At 36.6% G+C, this 24,785-nt stretch overlaps 1 protein-coding gene across 1 annotated transcript; it reads right to left on the bottom strand.

Moving 5' to 3' along the window:
• Positions 1-914: 914 nt before the first annotated feature.
• On the bottom strand, positions 915-1,574 carry LOC145981471 (uncharacterized). Its single transcript, XM_083114701.1, has one exon. The coding sequence runs from the start codon at positions 1,572-1,574 to the stop codon at positions 915-917; it is 660 nt and encodes a 219-aa protein (XP_082970827.1).
• Between the last annotated feature and the right edge of the window lie 23,211 nt (positions 1,575-24,785).

Raw genomic sequence — 24,785 nt, 5'->3', positions numbered from 1 at the left:
GATAATAGTAGTCACATCGGACAACACAATTAGTCATGATATACGAAAAATACAAACACTGCACAATTTCAGACATGGCAAGTAGGGTTACTAATATGGCATACCTGTAACTTCTGTGAACAAAACAGTTTTAGAACCTGATAAACATAACCACATTGCGTTACAGAATATTAGAAAACAGTACGGTCTATGTCAGTATTTTGAAGTTGTGATAGTCTCTGCCATAGACCTAATAGAACTCATTCCTAGTCTATTGACAAAAGTCACACACATAGCATTCTTTCTTTGATCCAGCACACTCCACGTGGGCCCACAAACGACACAACATACACATAATACACTGTTCACCATGAACATCATTTGAAAATTTCCCATCACAGAACATACAGATGGCATCAGAGACCTGTGGTTTCTGATCGGCATTACTGCTAAAATTAGAGCTAGATGAATCATCCCTAATGCTCATAACGTCATCTTCCTCCTCGGAATCTGTTGATTGCTGATCGACGTACTTCATTTTCTTTTTCTTTTTATTTGCTGCCGCAAGAGGAGTCTGCACAGATTTCTCTACTTCCGTAGGACTAATAATTTGCGCCAATTGAAGTTTCTTCTTTGTTGACTTAGCAGGTTCCTTATTTAGTGAAATTTCCAATGTGTTTTTGTATCGGGAAGATATAACAACAGCTGATGAACCAGCCTTCCTTCCACGACTTCCAGCACTTTTCACAATTTTGGGAATGGGAGAGATGTTCCATGGTGTTACCCTCGAAGTTGAAGGTCCTGCCTCAGCCGTTGCTTTCTGGGATGAAGCGTTGATGTCTGTAGTCAAATCTTCAGTAGAAGCTTCCATCTCGGCATTTATGAATTCTTCATTGGCAAAAATGTTGGGGTTGAGAGGATAAATCCCCGTTACCTTAAATCCATTCACAGCAATTGCCCCCTGTTTGAACTTTTAAGTACGCATTCCCAAATAGTTCTGCAATATCAAAGTTGTTTAGGGGGCGTGAATTGATTCTCATCCAGAGGCGGATTTCTTCACTGTATCTTGCTTTCAGTGGACTCATAAAACTCCTATCTAAAGGTTGAAGTTTATGCGACGCATGTGGAGGAAGGCATACAATGGAAACATGATTCTCTTTCGCCAATAGCAACACCTCAAGATTTCTAGAATGGCTGTAACGGCCATCTAATATTAACAGTACAGGAGATTGCGCAGAGGGCTTCGTGTATTGGAGGAAATGCCTGAACCAATCCGTGAAAATATGTGCCTGAATCCACCCAGATGGATGACATGCAGCAATGGTTCCTGAGGGTGCACCTCTCAATAGTTGAGAATTCATGTTTTTCCTAGGGAAGATCATCATGGGTGGTACATAAATGCCACTGGCACTGATACATGTGACTACCGTCACAAGTGCTCCCCTTTCATCTGAACTTAGCGATGCCACTTGCCGTTTACCTTTACGGGCCAACACCTGGGGAACTCTCGACTGCCCTATGCTTAACCCAGTTTCATCAACGTTAAATATTCTGTCTGGTCCATAGTTTTTCTTTTCCATCTCTTCTCCTAACATGTTGAAAAATTTGTTCACATTTTCTCTATTGAATCCCAGGATTCGGTGATATGATGTTGCTGTAGGTTTTCAGAAAGACAATATTCCTTTGTGCCTCTTTAGAAATAGTTTCAACCAACCTTTCCCTGCACAGTACTTCAAAAATGGGTGTTTCAGTCCATTTTGTACAGTCAGCTGGTATGCCATCTGCCGCACATTTCTTCTCGTGAGACCGAAAAATTGTTTCTCATGTTCAACAGGTAGCTAACTAACTCTTCTTCAAGTCTTGCACCTAGCACTACTTTCCTACCAAGCTTCTGCGTAACAGCATCTGTAATCGGCAAATCAGGGTGAACTAACCTGTGTAATGTTGTGTGGGGTACAGGAATGCTTTCAGGAAGCCCATTACTTCATTCCTGCAATATGCTATTGCTCGACTCATGTTGTCATGGTCCCACTGCTTCCTTTTGGGTGGCATGTCTGAAATAATAATACAGACCCTATAGAACCTCCACTAGCATGTTTAGGTAGCTGTTATCGTTCCATTATAGAGGTTAACGTTCGGTTTTCTTTCATATTCCTTCTTAGGCAGTGTGTGGCGGTTCCCTATTAATGTGGCTGCCTGCATCAATTAGGCCCATGGGTCATCCTCTAGTTTCACTGTAGCATTTTTCTACCTAAGACTGCGCAATACTCTCTACTTTTCTTGCGATTGAACAACGGGCAAAAACAGTTCTTTCATATGCCAATGTTAACCTTTACAGTGGAAAGAGTACAACTTGCTATGTATCTGGTATGGTCTGTTACAGGAAATTATTTATTTATTTAATTTTAAAACAAAACAAGTAGTTGATATTTATTACCTAGACTAATGGATACATTTATTTATTATTTTATACTTATTGTCACTTTTCTTAGTGTTTGTCATGAAAATAATTAATGTACTCCTACAAATGAACATTGAATAGTAGAATACAAATATGGCATGGTGTGGGTACAAATATGGCATACTACTATGCCATATTTGTAGCCTCGCCATCTTTGATTTCCTGATCAAAATTTTACTGAACCCTGGCAGCACACATAAAAAACAACTATGCTCATTTGTGCTTCAAAGAATAGCCTTTTAAGTGCACACACGGTTATTGTCACTTTGTTGCAATCAAATAAACTGCCGATGGAAATACAACTTACCTTAAAACTTCTGAAATCTTCGAAAAACAAACAAGGTTCTCCTGTCTCACAATACACGTGCGGTGCTCAACGCGATAACACTCACAATGGAAAGACCTTCCAAGGGTTCGTTCCAGGAAACACCAACAGAGGGTAGTAGTTACCAGCAGAGATAATGCACCATGCCAAATTAGTACCCCTATGCCATATATATATCTCTCCTTTCCTCTAATATTATTACCTTACTCTATGATAGCACCAAGTAACCAAGGACTTTTTCTATTCATTCATTCCTTTATTTGGAACCTAACAGCTTTTATGCCACATATAAAATGTACACAATTGTTTTACATTAAAATTATCAGTCTCCCCCCCCCCTATTTTACAGATATTAGATTTTTATTTTAAACAAAGGACACTTTGCCTTTTACAATTGTATGTTACACTTTCTTAAAAATTATAAGAAACTATAACCAATCCGCACATCTGGATTAACAACTAAACTTGAACAAATTTGTTGGAAATGGAACCTTTAGATTATTTAAAGCAGTATACAAAGATATTTCTCTCTCTATTATATTTCGAGCATTCCAGTATTATATGTTGTGCATCTGCACTTTCCCAGCCACATTCAAATTTCTTATTGTTCGTTATTCCAATTTTGGATAAATGTTGCCTAGTACACAAATGGCCCATTCTCAGTCTATTAATTAATACAATTACATTTCTTGTAGCACTTACATGATGAAACCATGGTTTGTGTGTTTTGAATTCAGCAAATGGTCTGTATGATTCTCCCACTGTTGTGGGAGACACCAATCGACACCAATCAAACTATTCATTCAGAATTTTCTTCTTTACTCTAGAGACAAGTTCGTAATATTTGAAAGACACACTGCTTTCTTTGCACATTCATCTACATGAGAATTGCCTGTAATATTACTATGAGCTTTAACCCAAGAAAACTCAATGTTTTTTCCAGATTTTTGTATTGTTTCAACTAATTGTATAAATTTATAATATAAGGGGATAATTTGTAAAGACTCTTGTAAGAAGATTTAAGCACCTGTAATACACTTTGCGAGTCAGTAAGTATTAAGAACTTTCATAAATTTAATTTTTGGACATATATTAATGCTTGGTAAATTGCATAAGATTCTGCTGCTTATATTGAAGTCTTGTGGAAGCTGAAATAATAGGTCTGTTTTTATGTTGTGGATTGTACACTGCACATCCAACTCCTGACTCACTTTCAGATCCATCTGTGTATATGAAATAAAAACTTGGCCATTGGGTAAAATATTCCAATATGTGCGAATAACGAGGGAAATGAATATTATCCAGAGACTGTTGAGGATAATCTAATGTAAAAACAGGCCGTGAACGCATCTGTAGAACATCTTGGTACTCTTGACAAAATGAATTATATAATTCTATCCACATAGCAGCTTTTCTGTTTGTTATTTTCCTGTTTCATGTAAGTGTATCATATTTGTTAGTACATTGCTGAAAGGATGCTCACAATATGATTTCACTTTGAAGAGCATATTTGCTGCTAACATCTTCTGTCTACATGAAATGGAACATTCACCCACTTCCATGTATACTACTACGTTTGGAGTGCTGTTCATAATGCCTAAACATCTTCTCAAGAATTTCCTTTGTATGACATCAATGGAATTCAATTTTTCTTCTGTCAAGTTACACATTGCCAATAGAGAATAATCTACCAAAGGCCGAAAATAATTCTTGTAAAATAAAACTCGAGGATGACATCCCCACTGAGTATTTGATATTGCTTTGAACAAATTAAACACTTTTTCTGATTTGACTTGTATTGCTTTAATTTGGTCCTTCCAAGTTAGTTTTTCATCCAAGATGACACCTAAATATTTTACTCTGGATGTAATGGGAATTCGTGTTTTTCGAGACATTGAGTGAACTATTGCAGGTGTTCCCTTTTTACTTAAAATTGTAATATTAGATTTTTCCATTGAAATGGAGAGTTTCTTACTTTCAAGCCACTTTGCACTTCCAATATTTGTTCCTCTAAAACAGGAAAGTCAGTATGAATTTGTGTCGTGGACATATAGATACAGATATCATCTGCATATTGAAGATAATTGACTGTTGGAATTAATTTCCTTTTCATCCCGATCATATATATGTTGAATAACAAAGGACTTCCCTGAGCTAACCCTTTGCAGGCTGAATATGGTCCTCTACTTTCACTGAAAAAGTGGAAATATACAGATCTTTTATTCAGTAACTCCCATAACATCAAAACATAGTTGTGAGGTATTTTTAGCTGTTGTATTGTTTGGATTAGGATATTAATATGTACATTATCATAAGTTGCGCTTACATCTAAGAATGCAGCTAATACAATTCAATACAATCAACTGTTTGGACCAATCTTCTGGCACTTTTCCATTATTTAAGAATTTATTAAAAATTGTGCACATCACCATTAACGCTACATCTGAAAGGTGATTAATCATTGAATAAGTAATTCCACCCTTCCCTGGAGCAGATTCTTTGCTGTTGCCGATGATTTCATAGATTTCCTCTTTTGAAATTGGAGTTGCAAAACCTTTTGCCGAACGTAGTTTTGATGACTACATAATTCAATTGGTGTTTCAATTACTCCGTCTGGCACTGTAGGTATGAGTTTCTGAATAAATTCAGTCTTCCAATGTGATTTCAAAGGGACTACATTTGCTGTACGAGGATTTTTCAGCGACCTAAACTTTTTCCACACATATCCTAATTTCATGCTTGGGTGTAAATTTTCACAAAATAATTTCCATGATTTTCTTTTTGCTTTTATGCATAATCTCTTTGATTTGGCCATAGAACGTCTGAATGCTATCCAGTTCTCCGGATTTGGTTGACGTGAGTATATTCTTGCTAATTCGACTCTATGTAGTTTTGCTTCAGCACACTCTTCTGTCCACCAATATATCTTTGGGAAGTGTTGGTGACTACTTTTTATCACCCTGGGACAACTCAAGTCCATCGCAGCCGAAATTATTTTTACAAACTCCTCATATGTAATATTATCATGTTTTAATCCATCATCCTCTGAGAAATAAATATTTAAAAGTTTAGTATAATTAGACCAATTAGCTTTGAATACTTTCCATTTACGAATAGTTAATATTCTTTCATTTGTTGCATGGCAATAAGCCAGATAAAAATAACATGGATAATGATAGCTTGTTCTCAAGTCCATATCGGCCTCCCATGTAAAGTCTGCACAATACTTTTCTGAAATTAATGTTAAGTCTATAGATGACGGATTACTTCCATTTCTAGGCATATGAGTAGGTGAACCATCATTTATTATAGTTAACTGCTCCACCTCCATCAATTCAACAACAGTTCGACCCAACTTATCTGCTGCCTGTCAACCCCACAATGGGTGGTGGCAATTGAAATCTCCAGTTATGATTAACCCATATATTCCAGAATTTTTTTTTGTTGACAATTTTTGTCAAATTTATGTATTTTACTCTATTATGACTACAAACTATCAGGAAATCAAAACTAATTGAAAATCATTTTGTGTTCAGGCTAGAGGAGGGTGGGTCAAAATCGACCCAATGGGAAAATAGGGATATAATTCGTAACAATATAGGCACTGGCGATTCATGCAATCACTGACTCACTCTCTCTCTCTCTCTCTCTCTCTCTCTCTCTCTCTCTCTCTCTCTAACATTGATACCAATAAATAAAGAAAACGCATATATTTGATGTCCGCAGTTTATCACTTTGTTATACAGGTTTATGTTCTGTTGGCAGGATATCACAAGAAAATAAAACATACTAACAATAGTTACATGATTATGCACGAAATATATTGTAATATCACACACATTTTTTCACTTCATGAGTACATTACTTCTTGTGAAACTTTCAGAACATTTATCATAGAGAAATACATTGCACTGGCCGCAATACCTATTGGATATGTTTTTACAGCTGGCACATCTTTACCTATATTTCTTCTCTTTGATCATGTGATTTAGTCTGAAGTACTTTTTGCTTGATGGTGGCTCTCAAGATGTGCTTACAGAGGAAGACCTACCCGAAGAATCTCTTGTTATTCCATATCCTGCCAAAGTCACTGTACCAACCCTTCTTCTAAAGTGAGAATCATAGAACTTAAGACCTTCTGTAAACAAAAGCACGTGTACCCTAAGAGTGTTGCAAACTTATGAAAAAATAATCCACATAGCCTGCAAGGTGTAAAAACATTCCATTTGTCAACAGATGCAGAATAAGCAGTGTATCACTGATGACCTGTTGAAAGTTATTGAATGTATGGAGAAAAAAAAATGTACATCTTGCTTGGTGGCCGACTTTCAGACTCATCACCGAAGTTCCCTGGCTCAAATCCAGGCATGGGTGTTATTTGTGAGTGTCCCTTCATCAATTTTATCTGACGATCACTCATTCTCATCGTCGGGATTAGCCAAAAGTGGAAGAAAAGCAATGCTCAATTTTAAAAAATACAAAATTTACATCTTATCCCCCAGGAGTAAGATGGTTCCGTACCAAACTATTAATTTTCTCTCATATTTTATTAAAAACAAACCTTGCTAGAAGAATGTGACACATTGAGATAAATTACGTTTTGAAACCGGGGTTTCTTCATTAAATTTATTTGATGTTTGAAAGTGTTATGATTTATTATTATAGATAATGAAAGTAAGCTAATAGGCTACATATGATTTGATTGACTAAATTAATAATTATTAATTAGATAAAAATAATGGAAATAACTCATTTGGTTTGATTGATTTGCTTTATTTTACTTCCCCTCTTGTGAAACTTATGGCTAATGCGAAGATGGGGATGAATGATGATGATATGATGAAATCAATGAATGGACATTCACAAACATCCATGCCTAGGCCACGATTCGAACCCCGGACCCCTGGCGTCGTTGCGCGATGTGCTAACCACTCCGTCACGGGGGCGGCTAACTAATTTGGAATTCAAATATTACCTATCCCTCATCGTCTCGTAACTAATGACAAATGTGTGTGTGACACCGTGGTCGATCTACACCTCAATGTCACACATTCCAGTATCCTCCAGAGTGTACTTCATCATCTCTAAAGTTAATTCATCCAAAAACACACTCGTATGTCCTTTTCATCCCGTTCAAATATGCTGGATTATGCAGCAAAGACACCAAGGGAAACTAAAACGGCAACTTAGAGAAGCATAAAAGAGGGGAAAGAAGACTGTAGAATACAGAAATATTTTGAGGCAGTCACATTTTATTGTACGCTACATATAAAATAAAATGCATATTTGAGAGTGAATTTTTAAATATTGTCACATTTATTTTCTCTCTTGTTGAGAGGTGTTCATTTTAAATCAACTTCCCTCACCCTACGGCCTGCCCTCCTTTACCTGCAAAAGTATTCCGGAGTGTGAGAATGTCACCATCCGGATAATGAACACCTCTGGATTATAGATCGACTCCTGTGTCCCACCTCCTCCCCCATCCCCGGAGGATCATCACTGACAACGTGAAATCACTCTGTCATATGCCGACATACCACTTCTGTTTCTGTACTTGACTTAGTGAGAAGTATTGAGGTTGGCAACAGCCTAATAACGGATTTCTTCCACATCATATAGTCCGTTCTATGAAAGTACGCTAATGGAAGAAAAACGTGTAAATTACATTGGATTATCATTAAAGGTTTCTGTTTAAAATAATAATACGTGGTAATTGTATAAATTACAATCGATCACGTGAACAGCAAGAAAATAGCACCAGTTTCGAACATGGCGACTTCCATGCGAGCAGGAAGGTATCCCGTGTTTTCAGTGTCTTTCGGAAATACAGCCGTTTGAAAAGTGGCAAGAAGCAGGTTGTTCTTAACATTTATGTGACGTTGTGTCGGTGCTATCCTGAGCAAGCAGTGAAGTTGGTGTCCAAGTGTAATTGTGTGTCTTCGTCTTTGTGTTTTCGGTGTGGTGAAAGAAAGGAAAACGACCGGTCAAGTTGAGAGTCCCACGAAAAAAAACATGTTGTTGCTCGTATAAACAAGTACACCGATTTTGAGATAAGCGCAATACAACGCGAGGTGCTCTTGTATTCTTTCAATCAAAGAGCCGTCCTGTCCACTGTGGGGAAGATGTTGATAGTGATGATTGATGACGATCTCCCCAATTTTAGCAGTCGACGTTAAATAGCCTTTTGTGCCACGTTGAGTTCCTTTTTGGGAAGTAAATTTGACAGACCGTACTCTGACAGGATGATGTCTAGCGCCGAAAATGCCTCAAGTTCAAAAAGTTTCTGCTGAATCAAGGTAAGAAAATACATTACTTGCATGAGACGTGCGTAAATAATGTGCTTATTATCGTCTTCTTGTTTTTTAGTGCACGAGAAACTGAGAGAAAGATAAACAATGTATTTTTATTTCCCGGCTTATCTTTGTTTAGCTTCTGCTAAAACTGGCGGTATATTTGTTGCACAAAGGAGAAAACAATACTCTACATGTCAAACAATGTTGGGCAATAATTTTGTGGAAGAGGAAGCAATAAAACCAAAAGGCTTGATTTACTGAAACGAATCTCTCTCTCTCTCTCTTGTATAACTTTGGCGCTGTCATACTGAGAGAGGAGTTAACCCAGTGTCAGATAAATTGAACTTTTGGCGTAGAAAAATATGTTCATTCTTGAACAAGAACACGTATTTAATCATTTGTAGAAAATTTATTATACTTCACTGTGTAGATTATTATCAATTAAAATAAGAATACGTTTTTCAATGTTACGTAAAATTAAAGGTTGCGAGTGAGCAGCATATGATGGCCGCACCATTCGCGAACAGCTGGCATGGAGTGATACGTTACTCGAAGTGAGACTGTTGATTACAGAGGATCGGAAGGTTCGTGATTCTTACTTTAAACTGTAACAGATCTCCATTGTAGCCTGCATGTTTAGCTAGCAACTAAGAATTAACAACAGCCACATTTACCACCCAAGAAATCAATGGAATACAACATTTTACCACTTATTGAGTTACATATAGTTCATATATAGTACATGTATTATATAGAGTACTCCAAGTTGAGGTCTAATGGATCAATGCCACCTATGTTTGTATTATTCAATCCAATAACATCATGCATTTTGATTTGTTCTCTCCCTCCAGCAGCAGATGAACGTCTACTTGTCAGTTTGGAAGGCGAGACAAAGTACAAGTTGTCTTCTACTCATATCTTTATTCGTTTCCACTCTTGCATCAAGAGGACAAAGAAAAAATAGTATTTCCTCTATGTTGTGGTTCCTCTTCAAAGTGATCAAGTATCTCAGCTAGCGGCAGAGGTCTGTCAGTAAAGACAACTTCACTCCTCCCTGATCCTACTCATTCATTCACCCAATGTGGGGATAATCCAACCAGTTATGGGGTGACGTGCGGTCAGCACGACGAACCCCCAGTCGTTGTTTTAGGTTTCCATGATCAGGTTACGCTTGTCATTCATAGCTTTCCAATTTCCTCACGATGGTGGGTAGCCACCGGTCCCATACACAGGCCAAAATCTCAGGAGAAAAGATGTTACGCTTCCGCCAGGAAACTCGAACCTGCATGCACCCCGTAGTCAGAGCCCAAAGCATTACGCCTTAGACGGAAATAGTTCTTCTTCTTTTGCTCTACAGCCCTTGGTGGCCTCTGGCATCCCAAACAATCTTTTTCCACCTCGTTCTATCTTGAGCTACATTTTTTCAATTGCATATATTCATCCTTCTCAAATCTTCCTCAACCGCATCGATCCATCTTCCCCTCGGTCTTCCTTTTGGCCTTGTTCCCCACAATTTCTGATTGAATACCAGGCGTGGTAGCCTATCCTCTTCCATTCTCATCAGATGTCCTGCCCATCTTAAGCGTTGAGATTTTATATATCTCACATGTTCATATTGAATCAATCCTTCTAACTCCATATTATTCCTAATTCTATAGGATCCATCTTCATTCCTAACGGGGCCAAAGATCTTACGTAATATCTTCCTTTCAAAACACATTACCTTGCTTTCTGCTTTAGATGTAAGTTTCCAAGATTCTCCACCATATGCTATAACTGGTCTAATAAGTGTCCTATACAGTCTTAATTTTGTGTTCCTAGAGAGGTTTTTTGACTTAAATAATTCTATATGTGCATAATACTGTCTATTTCCAGCCTGTATCCTTTGGTTAACAATCTCTTCTTCTTCTATGTTGTTATGTAGAAGAGCTTCAAGGTAAGTAAAAGTGGGTACTCCTTCAAAGTGATATGTACCTACATTCAAAGCCAGAGAGTTTTGTCTGGCTGGCGATCTGGACATTCTCATATATATATATATATATATATCTTGTTTTAGTTTCATTAATTAATAGTCCTATTTCTCTGGATTTACTATCTATCTTTAAAAAAGTGCTTTTAAGATCTGCAAGTGTCATATTATCACAATATCATCAGCATAAGCAAGTATCTGTGTTGTTTTGTAGAATATACTCCCCTTTTTTGCAGTGGACTGATAATATCATGTAGTACAATAATGAAAATTAGGGTGGACAGAGCATCCCCTTGTCTCACTCCTGTTTCTATGTTAATGGTTGGTGAGACTTCTCCCTGCACCATGACTCCCGCTGTTGTATTTTCCAAGGTTACCTTTATCAATCTTATTAATTTATCTGGAAATCCTACTTTCTTGAATACTTTTATAATCCCAGCTCTGTGTAAGCTATCAAATGCTCGTTGATAGTCTATAAATAAAAAGTGTAGATCTATATTTTGCTCATAGAATTTTTCCATAATTTGAGATATGGTGAAGATGTGATCTATGGTAGATCTATTTGGACGGAATCCACATTGATATTCCCCTAGGATTTCTTCTGCCTGTTTAGATGCTCTCATATATAGAATATTGGAAAATATTTTGTATCCAATATTTAATAGTGTTATTCCCCTGTAGTTGCCACAATTCCTTTTATCACCCTTTTTATGGATGGGGAAGATAACTCCATATTTCCAACTACATGGCATTTTCTCTTAATCCCATATCATGCAAACTAGCTCATGAACTTTCTTCCAAAGTGTTTCTCCACCCTTTTTAAATATCTCCGCAGGGAGCAAATCTTCTCCAGGTGCTTTATTATTATTATTTAATTTTGATATTGCACACTTTACTTCTTCAAACGATGGTCTTTGTACCTCACATTCTGTAACTTGGGTTTGGTCCTCATCTGCATTATCTGTTATATTAAATTTAGATTTATAGAGCTCTACGGAAATAGTACAATGCATAAATTGGTATAATATATGAAGTATGCATGCAAACCTTACAAACATAAAAACATAATTGAATACAGTGAAGAATTCCAGAGGACAATACATAAAATGTGAAACCTGATGAAAACACATAATTGTTTGAGATAATGAACACATGTCACAAAACTGCAATTTAAAACAACAACTAGCATTCTTTAGGAATCATATTGTAAAAGAAATTTGGTAAAGTATGAAAAAATAAAATTGCACATAATTTTCTTTTGGCAACGGTATTTTAGCTTTCCCCATGATCAGTGTGCTCACAAATTCAAAGCCAACTGCAGACGTCATAATTTGGAAAAATCAGCATCAACTTTAACAATTATGAAAATTATAGTATGCCCATTAATTCCAACTCATAAATAAGAAAGATAAAGTAGTAACAAAATAATATTGAAGTGCGCAATGGGTCGAAAACAACCCAATGGGAATATATGGGTTAATGGAGTCTTGAATGAACTAATCATAGACCTTAAATGCTTCACTGCAATTTTTTTGCGACGTATAAGAAGATGGTATATAGATCGAGATAACGGTAAATACTTCATTCAAAATTTGCACTTGTATTCTCACTACTTCCAACCGATATTCTCGAAGAATCACTAAATTGGGATTAAATGATATGGGTTGGAATGCCAGACTTTCATGTACAAATATACCCACTCTTTTTCTGCCTTTTTGATTAAGTACTGCGTGATAATTTTTATTTCAATAGAAACTCTTCCATCCCCCCTCCCCCCCATATTTCACACACACATATAATGAGAGGATGATGCTCTTCTATCAGTTTCACGAGTTCAAGTTTTCTTCAAGGAAACAAGCATAAATCCATTGCACAAACAAAAACATATTTTGCATGTGATAACTTACTGATTATTATATTTAATGTTGAGCAATTTCATTTGATTCAAGCTCTTCAATTAGTTTCAATAACTGTGAAGTAATATTTTCACAATCGACTAGAATATTTTTAATTCTCTGAAGATTATCATCCACAGTTATGTTCAACGTTAGTTTCGCCATATCTTGTAATAAACTAATCAATATTTGCTTTTGAGAGTCACATTGTGGGATGCTAGTCCGTAATTTTCGTTTTTCCGTTGTTGGCACTGACGTTGGACTGCTTTGGGAATTTAGTAAAATATAATCTGGTCTTTCTTGTTCGTTTTGGATTTTAGGTTTGTCACACGGCTTTAGATTTTGCATACCTTTATTTATCATAACTTCTTTAGTTTTAAATATTGTCCCAAGTCTTCGATCAGCATAATTATTGTTCATGTTGTAAAGTTGAGGTTGAGAAGATTTCCAAGAATATAAGTTTCTTGATGTACCTCTCTTAGAGTGGCCAGCACCTCATATCTGTTAACTGTTGTAATTGCTGAACTTGGAGCTTTTACAAAGGAAGACTCTGAAATATGTTTCTGAGTAGCTTTACATGCGAGGGCAACCTTTGTTATTGAAACGTTACGCTGATCAATTTGGTCGGTTTGAACACAAATTCTCCATTTTCTTGATAAATCATCTTCTTCATTCTTTCCATTTTCATTATTGGAATATTTCTCTCAGCCTCTGCTTCATCTTGTACTTCTTCTAAATTTATATGTAACGGTAACCCATATATTAGTCCCATTTTGTGTAAAAGACTCTTCGGGATGTGTGTACAGTTAATGAGATAGTTAAGTATAAATTAGATGTAGTAGCTGTCCAGGAAGTTAGATGGCCAGGAGAAGGGAATTGTAAAACTAAAAATTATACTTTTTTCTATGGTGATACTGAAAATCATAATTTTGGAACAGGCTTTTTTATAAATAATAGAATTATCTCTGCTCTTAAAACAGTAGAATTTATTAATGATAGGATATCATATGCAGTTTTACAGGGTAGGTGGTGTAAAATTATTTTAATAAACATACATGCACCAACGGAAGATAAAGATGATAATACTAAAGATGATTTTTATACAGAGTTAGAACAGGTCTTTGATATATTTTCTCAGTATGATATGAAAATTCTGTTAGGTGACTGTAATGCACAGATTGGCAAAGAAGAGACATTTAAACCCACGATTGGTAAAGAAAGTCTTCATGAATTAAGTAATGATAATGGTATAAGATTGATTACTTTTGCAACCTCAAAGAATTTAATTGTGAAAAGTACCACTTTTAAACATAAAGATATCCATGAATATACCAGGTCTTCTCCAGATGGTAAAACTCATAATCAGATAGATCATATTCTCATTGATAAGAGAAGGCATACTAGTATAATTGACGTTCGTACACATAGAGGTGCAGACTGTGCCAGTGACCATTATTTAGTAATTGCTAAATTAAGAGAAAGGCTCTCAGTGTTAAATCATAAGCAACAAAATCTAAAAGTTATAAAATTTGATACAGGAAAGTTTACTGATGAAAGAATTAAGAAAGATTACCACATTAAACTGTCAAATAGATTTCATGTTTTGCAGGATTTAAATGATGATGAAAATATAAATGAAACAGACGTAAATAAGAATTGGGAGCACATACGTAATGCAATAGAATCAGCAGCTAAAGAAAGTATAGGATACCATAAACCGAGAAAAAGTAAGCCATGGTTTGATAATGAATGTCATAATCTAATAGAAATAAGAAATCAGGCTAGACTTAGGTGGTTAAATAACTCTGATGATACAAATCTAAACAATTATAATAGAATGAAGCGAGAAGTTAACCGCACGTTTAGAAGTAAAAAAAGAGATTACTTGAAAAGCAAAATTAACAAAATTGAAACAAACAGCAAAAATACAAATATCAGAGATTTATATAAAGGTGTAAATTAGTTTAGAAAGGGGTGGCAACCTAAAGTAAACTTGATAAAAGATAAAGATGGTGATTTTCTAGCAGACCCAAGCGATATTCTAAATAGATGGAAGAACGACTTTAATGACCTTTTAAATGTCCATGTAGGAGAAACCTTTAGTTCCAGAACCTAACTTGACTGAAGTTAAAGATGCTATTAAAAGGCTAAAGAATAACAAAGCACCTGGCATTGATTTAATACCAGCTGAGTTAATTAAATATGGTGGAAATTCTTAATATGTCAAATTCATAAATTAATTTGTTTAATATGGAATAAAGAAGAAATCCCTCAACAGTGGAAAGAATCCATAATTGTTCCTGTGTTTAAAAAAGGTGATAAAATTAACTGCAATAATTACCATGGAATTTCTCTACTCTCAACAACATATAAAATATTATCTAACATTCTTTTAACAAGACTAACCCCATATGCTAATGAAATTATAGGTGATTATCAATGTGGATTTAAACATAACAGATCAACTACAGATCAAATTTTTCACATCAGACAGACACTTGAAAAAAAGTGGGAATATAATCAAAATGTCCATCAGTTATTCATTGATTTCAAAAAAGCATATGATTCGGTCAAAAGAGAGAAATTATATAATATATTAGTAGAGTTTGGAATACCTAAGAAGCTTGTTAGTATGATAAAAATATGCACCAGTGAAACAGAAAGTAAAACTTGTGTGCGTATTAATATGTCTGACAAATTTACAATTCATGATGGGTTAAAACAAGGAGATGCATTATCTCCATTGCTCTTTAATTTTGCCTTACAATATGCTGTTAGGAAGGTAAAAGAAACTAAAGAAGGACTAAAATTAAATGGTGTGACTCAGTTGTTAGCATATGCAGATGATGTAGACTTACTGGGGGATAATGTGAATACAATTAAGAATAATGCTAAAATATTTTTCAAAACTGCTAAAGAGATAGGTTTGGAAGTTAACAAAGAGAAAACTAAATATATGCTTACAGGCCGAAACCAAGTGTTAGGTAATAATCAAAATCTAATTATTGATAACAACTCGTTTGAACCAGTTTCCAAATTCAAATACATAGGAGTAATATTAACAAATGAAAATTATATTAAGGAGGAAATAAAAAGTAGGATTAATTTAGGAAATGCATGTTACTTCTCTCTTCATAAACTTTTGTCTTCTCGTTTAATATCTAAGAAACTAAAAGTTAAAATATACAAGTAATTTTGCCTGTAGTATTATATGGATGTGAAACTTGGTCCCTTACATTGAAAGAGGAACATAAATTGAGAGTATTTGAAAATAAGATCCTTAGGAAAATCTTTGGACCTAAAAGGGATGAGGAGACAGGTGAGTGGAGAAGGTTACATAATTTAGAACTACATAATTTGTATTCATGTCCAGATATTATTAGAATAATTAAATCAAGAAGACTTAGGTGGGCAGGCCATGTGGCACGAATGGGAGAGGAAAGAGGAGTTTACAGGATTCTTGTTGGGAAACCTGATGGTAAGAGACCTGTAGGAAGGCCAAGACGAAGATGGAGGGACAACGTTGAGATGGACCTAAGGGAAATCGGTAGGGATGGAAAAGAGTATATAGATCTTGCTCAAGATAGGGAAAGATGGAAGGCCTGTGTTGCTGCAGCCATGAACCTTCGGGTTTAAGAAGGCTAGAGAGTTAGTTAGTGGTAGTTTACTTAGGGATTTTGACATTTACCTTATACTTCTTCTGAAACTCTTTGTTCAAGTAAAAGATGTACAAAAGTAACATCATTGGATGTTAAAAAGTAAACCTTTGCACAATTAGGACCATAATTCACCTTAATTCTAGCTTCTCTTAAGCGACTACCTAACATAATAGCACTAAAGCTACCAACATTGTGTTCCATGCCTTCAACAAGAACAATATATGGGCCTTCGTGCACAGGATAATATAACTCACTTTTATTCACATTATCCTTTGCTTGCATTGTACGCTCGGTAACACTTTCATATAGGTGAGACGGATTTCTTACTTTTTACAGGAGAAAGTACTTACGCAAATCATTTTCTGTAGCGTTGTGGAAGTTCGTGAATATAGTTTTGATCCATTTTAATGAAATGCATGTTGTTTTCTGCGAAAATCTCTGTCCGACATGCTGTTGTTGCTGCCACCATTTGCTTTCTGCACGAGAGCACACTGTTCCGTGTGTTAGATGATATAAACCCGTAGTCAGTGTTTCAAACCACACCGTGTTATCACTACAAGATAACGTGTCGAGGATGCGTTGTGAAGTTGTTGCAAGGTGTGGAAGATGCAGTTGAATTTTTAATTCAACACGGGATCGTGAAGAAAGAAGTGGAATGCAGGACGTGGAAAGTTAAAATTCAAAAGATTTCCGTGTTTTTAATTTCATCGAGAAAAACCAATGTTGACCGTATATGCTAAATTGAACGAAATTAGTGCTAATGGAACCTAACCTACAGGCATAACTTAACCTCATAGGCATACCTCGTTCCCATGATGGTTCGTGGGGCTATCGTGAATTTTTGGGGCTAACGTCAATGGTTTAATAATTACTCTTTATGTCAAAAAATGAACTTTTTCTCATGAAAACATTTCGTGAAGTGTTTTTATTTATATAATTTTTTTTAACCTAACCTTACGGTAAATGGTTTGTGGGGCTAACGTCAATGGTTTGCGAGGTATTAGCATAATTTCAAATCTGGGCACAAAAGTAGGTGTTTTTTTGTAAACAAGGTTGCAACACTGCATGCACACTCCAAATCGACAAAACAATGGCACAATGCGTGATGAACGGGTACGCTATCGCCATATTGTGTGTGGAAACAATGAACAGTAAATACGGCAATGTAAGAAATAGACATTATTTTTGTCAGAAATTCATTACTTCACCTAAATAAATGTTCCGCAATGCATAGTAGTATGTTATCAATGTAAAATGAGTGGGAAATAAATGTTTCAAAGGTATCACACCTATATGAAACTTCAATAGCGTCCCAACACCTCTCACTCGTTTATTTCGTCATTTTTAACATTCGTACTTACCTATTCTGCATTGCAAAAGATTCTTCAAGGTGCTATTTTGCTTTTTTCACGAAAAAAAGTTCAATTTTTGACATAAAGAGTAATTATTAAACCACTGACGTTAGCCCCCGAAACCATCCATGGGTAGCCTCACAAACCATTGTCGGTACCAGTTTCATAGATTGGAGACACATTAAAATCGGGTATTTTGTGTTTCGCATGGTTCGTACTTACCAATTGTGTATTGCGGAACATAGTTCAAGGTGCCATTATGCTTTTTACACGAAAACAAACGCAATTTTTCACTTCTCAGTGCTTTTTTTTTTATTCCTTTCTTCGCTTCCGGAACACACAATATAGCGGGCACATCTCGACTCATGTTGTGGGTATGCAGTGTTTCAACCTTCTTCAGCGAAAAATACCTACTATTGTGTTCGTCACCAGTGGAAATTATACATTATGCACGGGTAGCTAATGTATAGCCTGGGTAGATGACGGATAACCCTACGAACCATACATGGATAGCCCCACGAACCTTTCACGGATAGCCCCACGAACCATTCACGGATAGCCCCACGAACCATTCACGGATAGCCCCATGAACCATTCACAGATAGCCCCATGAACCAGTTCCAATAAGGTTAGGTTAGGTTACATTACGCAAGCGTAAAAAAAAGGGGGGGTTGAAACACTGACAGGGGCTTACGTCATCAAATGTATGCAGCATCCAGTTGTCGTAGGGCAAGCAAGTGAAAGCAATGGCAATTTTGCGTCAGTGAGATATTTCTCTTGAAAAATACATTATTTCCTGGTCAAATATATTCCACAATGAAAGAAAATACCTCAACGAACGTTGTAAACCTTGGAGAAACTCATTTCCGTAAGTAGTTTATTGTGTAAAATTGAAGAAATTTGTCTCCGATGTATGAACATTGTCGTTAGCCCCAAAAATTCATGATAGCCCCACGAACGAACCATCACGGGGACAAGGTATGCCTATGAGGTTAGGTTAGGCCTGTTAGGTTAGGTTCCATTAGCACTCATTTCGTTCAATTTAGCATATAGGACAACATCGGTTTTTCTCGATGAAAGAAAATACCAACAAGAACTTCTAAATGCTACAGAAACTCATTTCGGTAAGTACTTTCGGTAAAATTTAAGTATCCCCGAAACGTATTTCTTCAATTTTACAGGAGAGGAGAAAGTACTTACCGAAAAGTTTCTATATACTCTACGAAGGTTTCTGAAGTGTTTTTTCCCCTCGCTGAATGAATTTTCGCAGAAAACCATCTATTTTTCAACATTAATGTCTCTTTGATGCACGAAACCTGTTCCATTGATGTGCTTCTACTACGTGAACCAAATTTTGCATGCGCTTGATGACGTGTTCAGTGTTTCCAAACACGCAGTTTTCCTACTGTGTAACAGTAGTATAACGTAAATGAACGTGCATGTGACTGTGGGGCTTTCTATGAATGGTTCATGGGGCTATTTATAAATGGTTCATGGGGCTATCTGTGAATGGTTCATGGGGCTATTTATGAATGGTTTTTGGGGCTATCCGTGAACGGTTCGTGGGGCTATTTATGAATGTTTTTAACAATTTTTGGTACTATTATCGTATGAGGGAAACACCTACGAATCATATATTTCGGACTTCTTTACATTGCTAACATGTTATTTTTGAATGTGGAACATTTCCTAAAGTGAAATAATGCATATCAATATCTATTTCTTAGATTTACGAGTACTTACTGTTACTTGTTGTTTCGAATCTGTAACACATTATGGCCGTGATAGCGTACTGGTTTAGGGGGCGTTCTGAGTGTTTTTTTGTCGATTTATGCAGTGTTGCAACTTCGTTCACCGGAAAATATCTATTTTCATGCCCGGATTTGAAATTATGCTAATACGTCTCAAACCATTGACGTTAGCCTGACAAACCATTGACGTTAGCCCCAAAAACCATTCACGTTAGCCCCAAAAACCATTTTCCGTAAGGTTAGGTTAAGTTAGGCAAGCATAGTTAAAAAAAAAAATACTCGACACATCATATTCTAGTGAAAACACGGCGAGGCTGAAACACTGGCTACGGGGTTGCATCATCTTAACACACGGAACATTGCACTCTCGTGCAGAAAGCAAATGGCGGGAGCAGAAACAGTGTGTCGGACAGAGATTTTCGCCGAAAACAACACGCATTCACATTAAAATGGATCAAATCTACATTCAGGAACTTCCACAACGCTAAAGAAAATGATTTCTGTAAGTACTTTCTCCTGTAAATTTGAAGGAATCCGTTTCCCTCATGGGATAATGTTACCCAATTTTTAAAATTACAATTTTAGGCATGAGTTTACAATACCGGACCACTCTCCAATTTCTATAAAATTTCGCCTACTTACTAATTTCGGTGTCCTGATGACGTAACTGTAGTTCAAATTTGGCGGTCGCTTGTTAAAATTGTACATTTACGTCTAGAAAGTGTAAAATAACCTTGTGATTTACCACGCTGATTGTCCCTACACAGCAATTCGGAACCATCTTTTTTTCGCAATTCGTTAATGGTCTTCCTTTATGCACAACAATCTTGCTGACGTAAGACGAGGAATGCCTACGAGGTTAGGTTAGGCCTGTTAGGTTAGGTTCCATTAGCATAAATACAAAGAAAAATTAATATTTTAGCTACGAGAACTATACTTTGTCTTGCCTGTTGATTTCTTCATGTTGGGAAAATGGCGTCTTCCGTGGAGCTATTGTTCTTATGGTAGGGTTACGTTACGTTAAGAAAACATAGTTTATTTCCTTTTTTTCTCGATTTCCATACTTGACCGCCAATTATTACATGCAGATTCGTGTTTAGGAGTTCACAATTAGTGAGTAGGCGACATTTCATAGAAATTGGAGAGTGGTCCGGTATTGTAAACTCGTTCCTTAACTATGTTTGCCTAACCTAACCTTGCCGTGCATGGTTCATGATTTATGAATAGTTCGTGGGGCTATCCGTGCATGGTTCGTGGGGTTTTCGAACCTGGAAAAGAATACGAAATCAGTAACACAAAACTTGGTATTTTTCGATGAAGAAGGTTGCAACACTGCATAACCACTGATCATCGGCAACGCGTCAAGATTTCTCCGCCATATTGCGTGCAACGCTACCAAAAATGAACAAACAAGAATTACTCGATATGTCGAATATTGAGATTATTTGCGTGAAAAAAACGAAATGGCACCTTCAAGAATCCTTAGGAATGCAGAATACGTAAGTACCAATGTGAAAAAGAAGAAAATAAAAAAAATTTCAAACGTTTCGGGGATACTTAACATTTAATACAGATTCTTCCTTTTCATTAACTCTTGCTCGATTTCGTTTTGACTTTTTTGGTTGCTTAGTAACCAATTCAACATCCATATTTTCTCCGTCTTTACTTGAAGATGTATCCTTTTTTCCTTCCACTATTTCGCTCATGTTCATTTGGACGACCTGTCTGTTCTTATTATTACATTCCTCGCTAGACATTTCCCCCACTTCTATGAAATTTCTTACAAACGGGAAACTTTATCCGGATGGCCCAGAGCCTTCCATGCTATCTAGATTTTGAACACAGATTTATCTTCTTAATCACCAGATTATTTGATATTAACTTACGTTTCAATAAATTCACTGTCTTATAATAACACAGAACACTTTTGAAATAAAAACGATACTTATATCCACAATTTAATCTTGAATTTATCTGTAATTATATATTACGCAACTTAAGCCGCGCATCAGGTCAAGTTTCCAGTAGGTTGTATGTATTAATCCGCGCGAGTACGGCGCTCAGAATCATCCATGCCAATCTTACCTGAACCGTGAAGTCCAATAAATCTTATAGTTGAGTTGAGTTACCTGAACCGCCAAGCTCTTCGTATCACAGACAATGAGAGAATCGGCAGTATTGCCAACACATCAAAACCCGTACATGCATGTCAAGCGAAATGTATTTCTACTTCTTTAGTCTCCTAAACCACACAATTTTTATTTTTTAAATCACTTTCTGTGCATAAACTGTGTAATAAATGTGTTATTGTTTAATCGCGAAATATCTTCGAAACATGAGGGTGCGTGTGCGGGGGAGAATTAGGTTGTATCGAGCGATCAAAAAGAAAGAAAGTAAACGACAGGCGTCCCTTGAATTTATGGTGAGTTATGGCTTTTGGTTTACAAAGATTAAATTTATTAAAAGGTTTGTTGCACCATTTGCAAGCATCCGTTCCTTATAAGACATATAAGTTTATATATACCACAAAAAACAGCGTGATTTGTTATGGATGGTGTTATACAATGTACCAGTTAACGACAAGTATGTTACGTAAAATAACTTTTTGAAAATCCGGAATGTGCAGTACAATTTTGTATTCAAAATTAAACTTATTTTTTGCTCACTTCTCACAAAACTATGCCATTTGTGCTACGGATTCCTTACAATACCAGAAGTTACTGTTTGTGCGATAATATTAAGGGGGGGTTGCTAAGCAGTGGCGAAGCTAAGGCGTAAATACTGGGTAGGCTGAAAAATCTGCTTATATTTTTTTTATACAGCAGGTCCATGCGTCGGTTCTTGTTGGTCGCAAAAGTATCAATTACTCTTTCCTTGAAGCCTTGATCAATAGAAAGTTCCTTAACCAGTTTTTTTTTCGATGGCTATTGTACTGAGAGAACTTAATCTTTCATTTTTCATTGAATTACGGAGATAATTTTTTACTCTCTTGAGGGTCCTCACTCCTCATACTTCTTTCGGAGGAAGCTGTTGTAACAGGGAATGTCAAGACCAACTTGATAAGTTGTACTTCTTTGTAGATTCTTTGAAGATCATTGCTAACTATGAATTATGAATTTTAGAAGGTCTGCAGGAGGTAAATGCTTTTCTTCATCAGCATAGATATTCTTTAAATCATTTTCTAATCGTTCTTTGTTGAAAAATGGATATGTGGACAGAAGGATACTTAATTTCATCACAGGAAAATGTAGTTTATATTCCCCAAAGCTATTTTGGTCTACCAATTCAACAAACTTTATCTTCTCAAGATCTCCAAAACGTATTTCCAGTTGTACAGTCAGTGTGTCCAAGATTTCGTAGGTTAAGCATCTGAGAGCCACGAAGTCTTGTTCACTTACATTTATTTTACTGCAAATCATCTTAGTTTTCAACACATAATTTCACAGTATTATATTTTTATAACATAAATACACTATGTGACACACACACAAACACACGCACGCATGCACTTGAAGTAAATTAACATGCAACAATGCAGCGCGCGAACGACGCAGTTTGCACAAGAAGACTAGAAGCACAACAGGTTGGTTCTGAGGCTAGCCGCTTTTACCCAGCGAATCGGCAGTCCCCTCCCCTTACACTCCCCTTCCACCTACACAGAGCTCACGCTGTAGCTGCCTTGTAACGCGAGGCTTTTCGTCAAAAGCCTCACAGTTCGGCCCGAACGCGCTTTCTCTTTCTGGCCTGCCTGACGAGATATATGGAAGGATCGGCGGAACCAAACGTTCGGATTACATAGTTTAATTCCTTTTAACGAACTTTGATTGTTACAGGGTACAAGAACATTTTAATTTCAACATTTTTTGGGTAGGCTAAGCCTCAAAAGCCTCATAGGAGCTTCGCCACTGTTGCTAAGCAAGGGTAATGATATTTCATACATCAAGCACGGGTGTTCTTTGAGAGTGTTTCTTCATCAATTTTTCATATCATCACTCATCCTCATCTTCGCGATTAGCCAAAAGTATCAAAAAAGCTAAGCTAAATAAATCAAATAAAAAAATGTTATAAAGAACTTTTTGCGAGCAAGAAGGGTTCCGGTATTCTCCATTTTTTTGTGTGTGTCTCTTCGTTTTCGACATAAGAACTACTGAAAACATTGTGTTATGTTCATAAATGATCGTGCATCCTACACACATGCACGCCCGCACACATTTCTGTCGTTAAAAATGTCATTAATCAATTTTATTCTCAATTTTAAAACGCGCTACGACGCCAGAGGTCCTGAATTCGAATCCCGGCCTGGGCATGAATGTGTGCCAGTGTCCATTCATCAATTTCATCATATCGTTACTCATCCCCATCTTCGTAATTAGCCAAAAAGTGGTATAAAAGCGAAATAAATAGAGCACATGTAAATTTTAAAAAGGAGCCTCATTCAAGCAAAATATTATCTTTGTTTCAAAGTTGGTTCATTCATTCACGGTACAGTAAACAAGCGTCTTCGACAAAGCCTTCCTTACTGCCAATGTGTGTAACAATAAGCCTCCCCCCCCCTTCTCAGTCGGCTGCTTTAATCCAGTGCTCAGCCCTTCAACGAAAGCCTGGCGGTAGTTTCGCACAGTGGTATCCTCCCACGCTTTATTCAAAGTGTGTCCCGCGTTGACCCATGTCTCGTCCAAATCATTCAACACCCGACACACAGTTCAAGCTCTCATCGGCGGTAAATCACTCTCACTTCTTATTGCCTGCGCCAGTTTTTTTTTGAAGTTGGAAGTTCATTGCGAAAGTAAAATTCGTGCACTTTCTGGCGAATAAGTCGCTTGGAGAAATCATCCAACACCACTATTCTTGAACGATTTCCTTTAGCAAGTGACCTCTTCTTGCCTGGTGTTTCCATATTACCCGTTTTAAAAAAAAACACTTTTCGCCGCGTAAATGGAACGTTCACCGACACCTGTCAACACCGACGTCATGCTCATCACCTCACGTCCTGTCTTATCCGGATATTGTTGCCTTAAGGATGAATATACATTTAAAACAACTTGTTTGGCTTGACCTCTATTCAGCCATTCTCGTTGCTGTGCAGCTTGATTAGCAATGA

The sequence above is a fragment of the Lepisma saccharinum genome, chromosome 29 (genome assembly GCF_977018435.1).
Source record: "Lepisma saccharinum chromosome 29, izLepSacc3.1, whole genome shotgun sequence".
Classification (NCBI taxonomy): Eukaryota; Metazoa; Arthropoda; class Insecta; order Zygentoma; family Lepismatidae; genus Lepisma; species Lepisma saccharinum.
The sequence above is the reverse complement of the archived record's forward strand: the minus strand, read 5'-3'. Positions and strand labels throughout refer to the sequence as shown.

Coding starts and splice junctions, on each gene's coding strand:
- LOC145981471 (XM_083114701.1), bottom strand. CDS start 1,574: ATGTTAGGAGAAGAGATGGAAAAGAAAAACTATGGACCAGACAGAATA.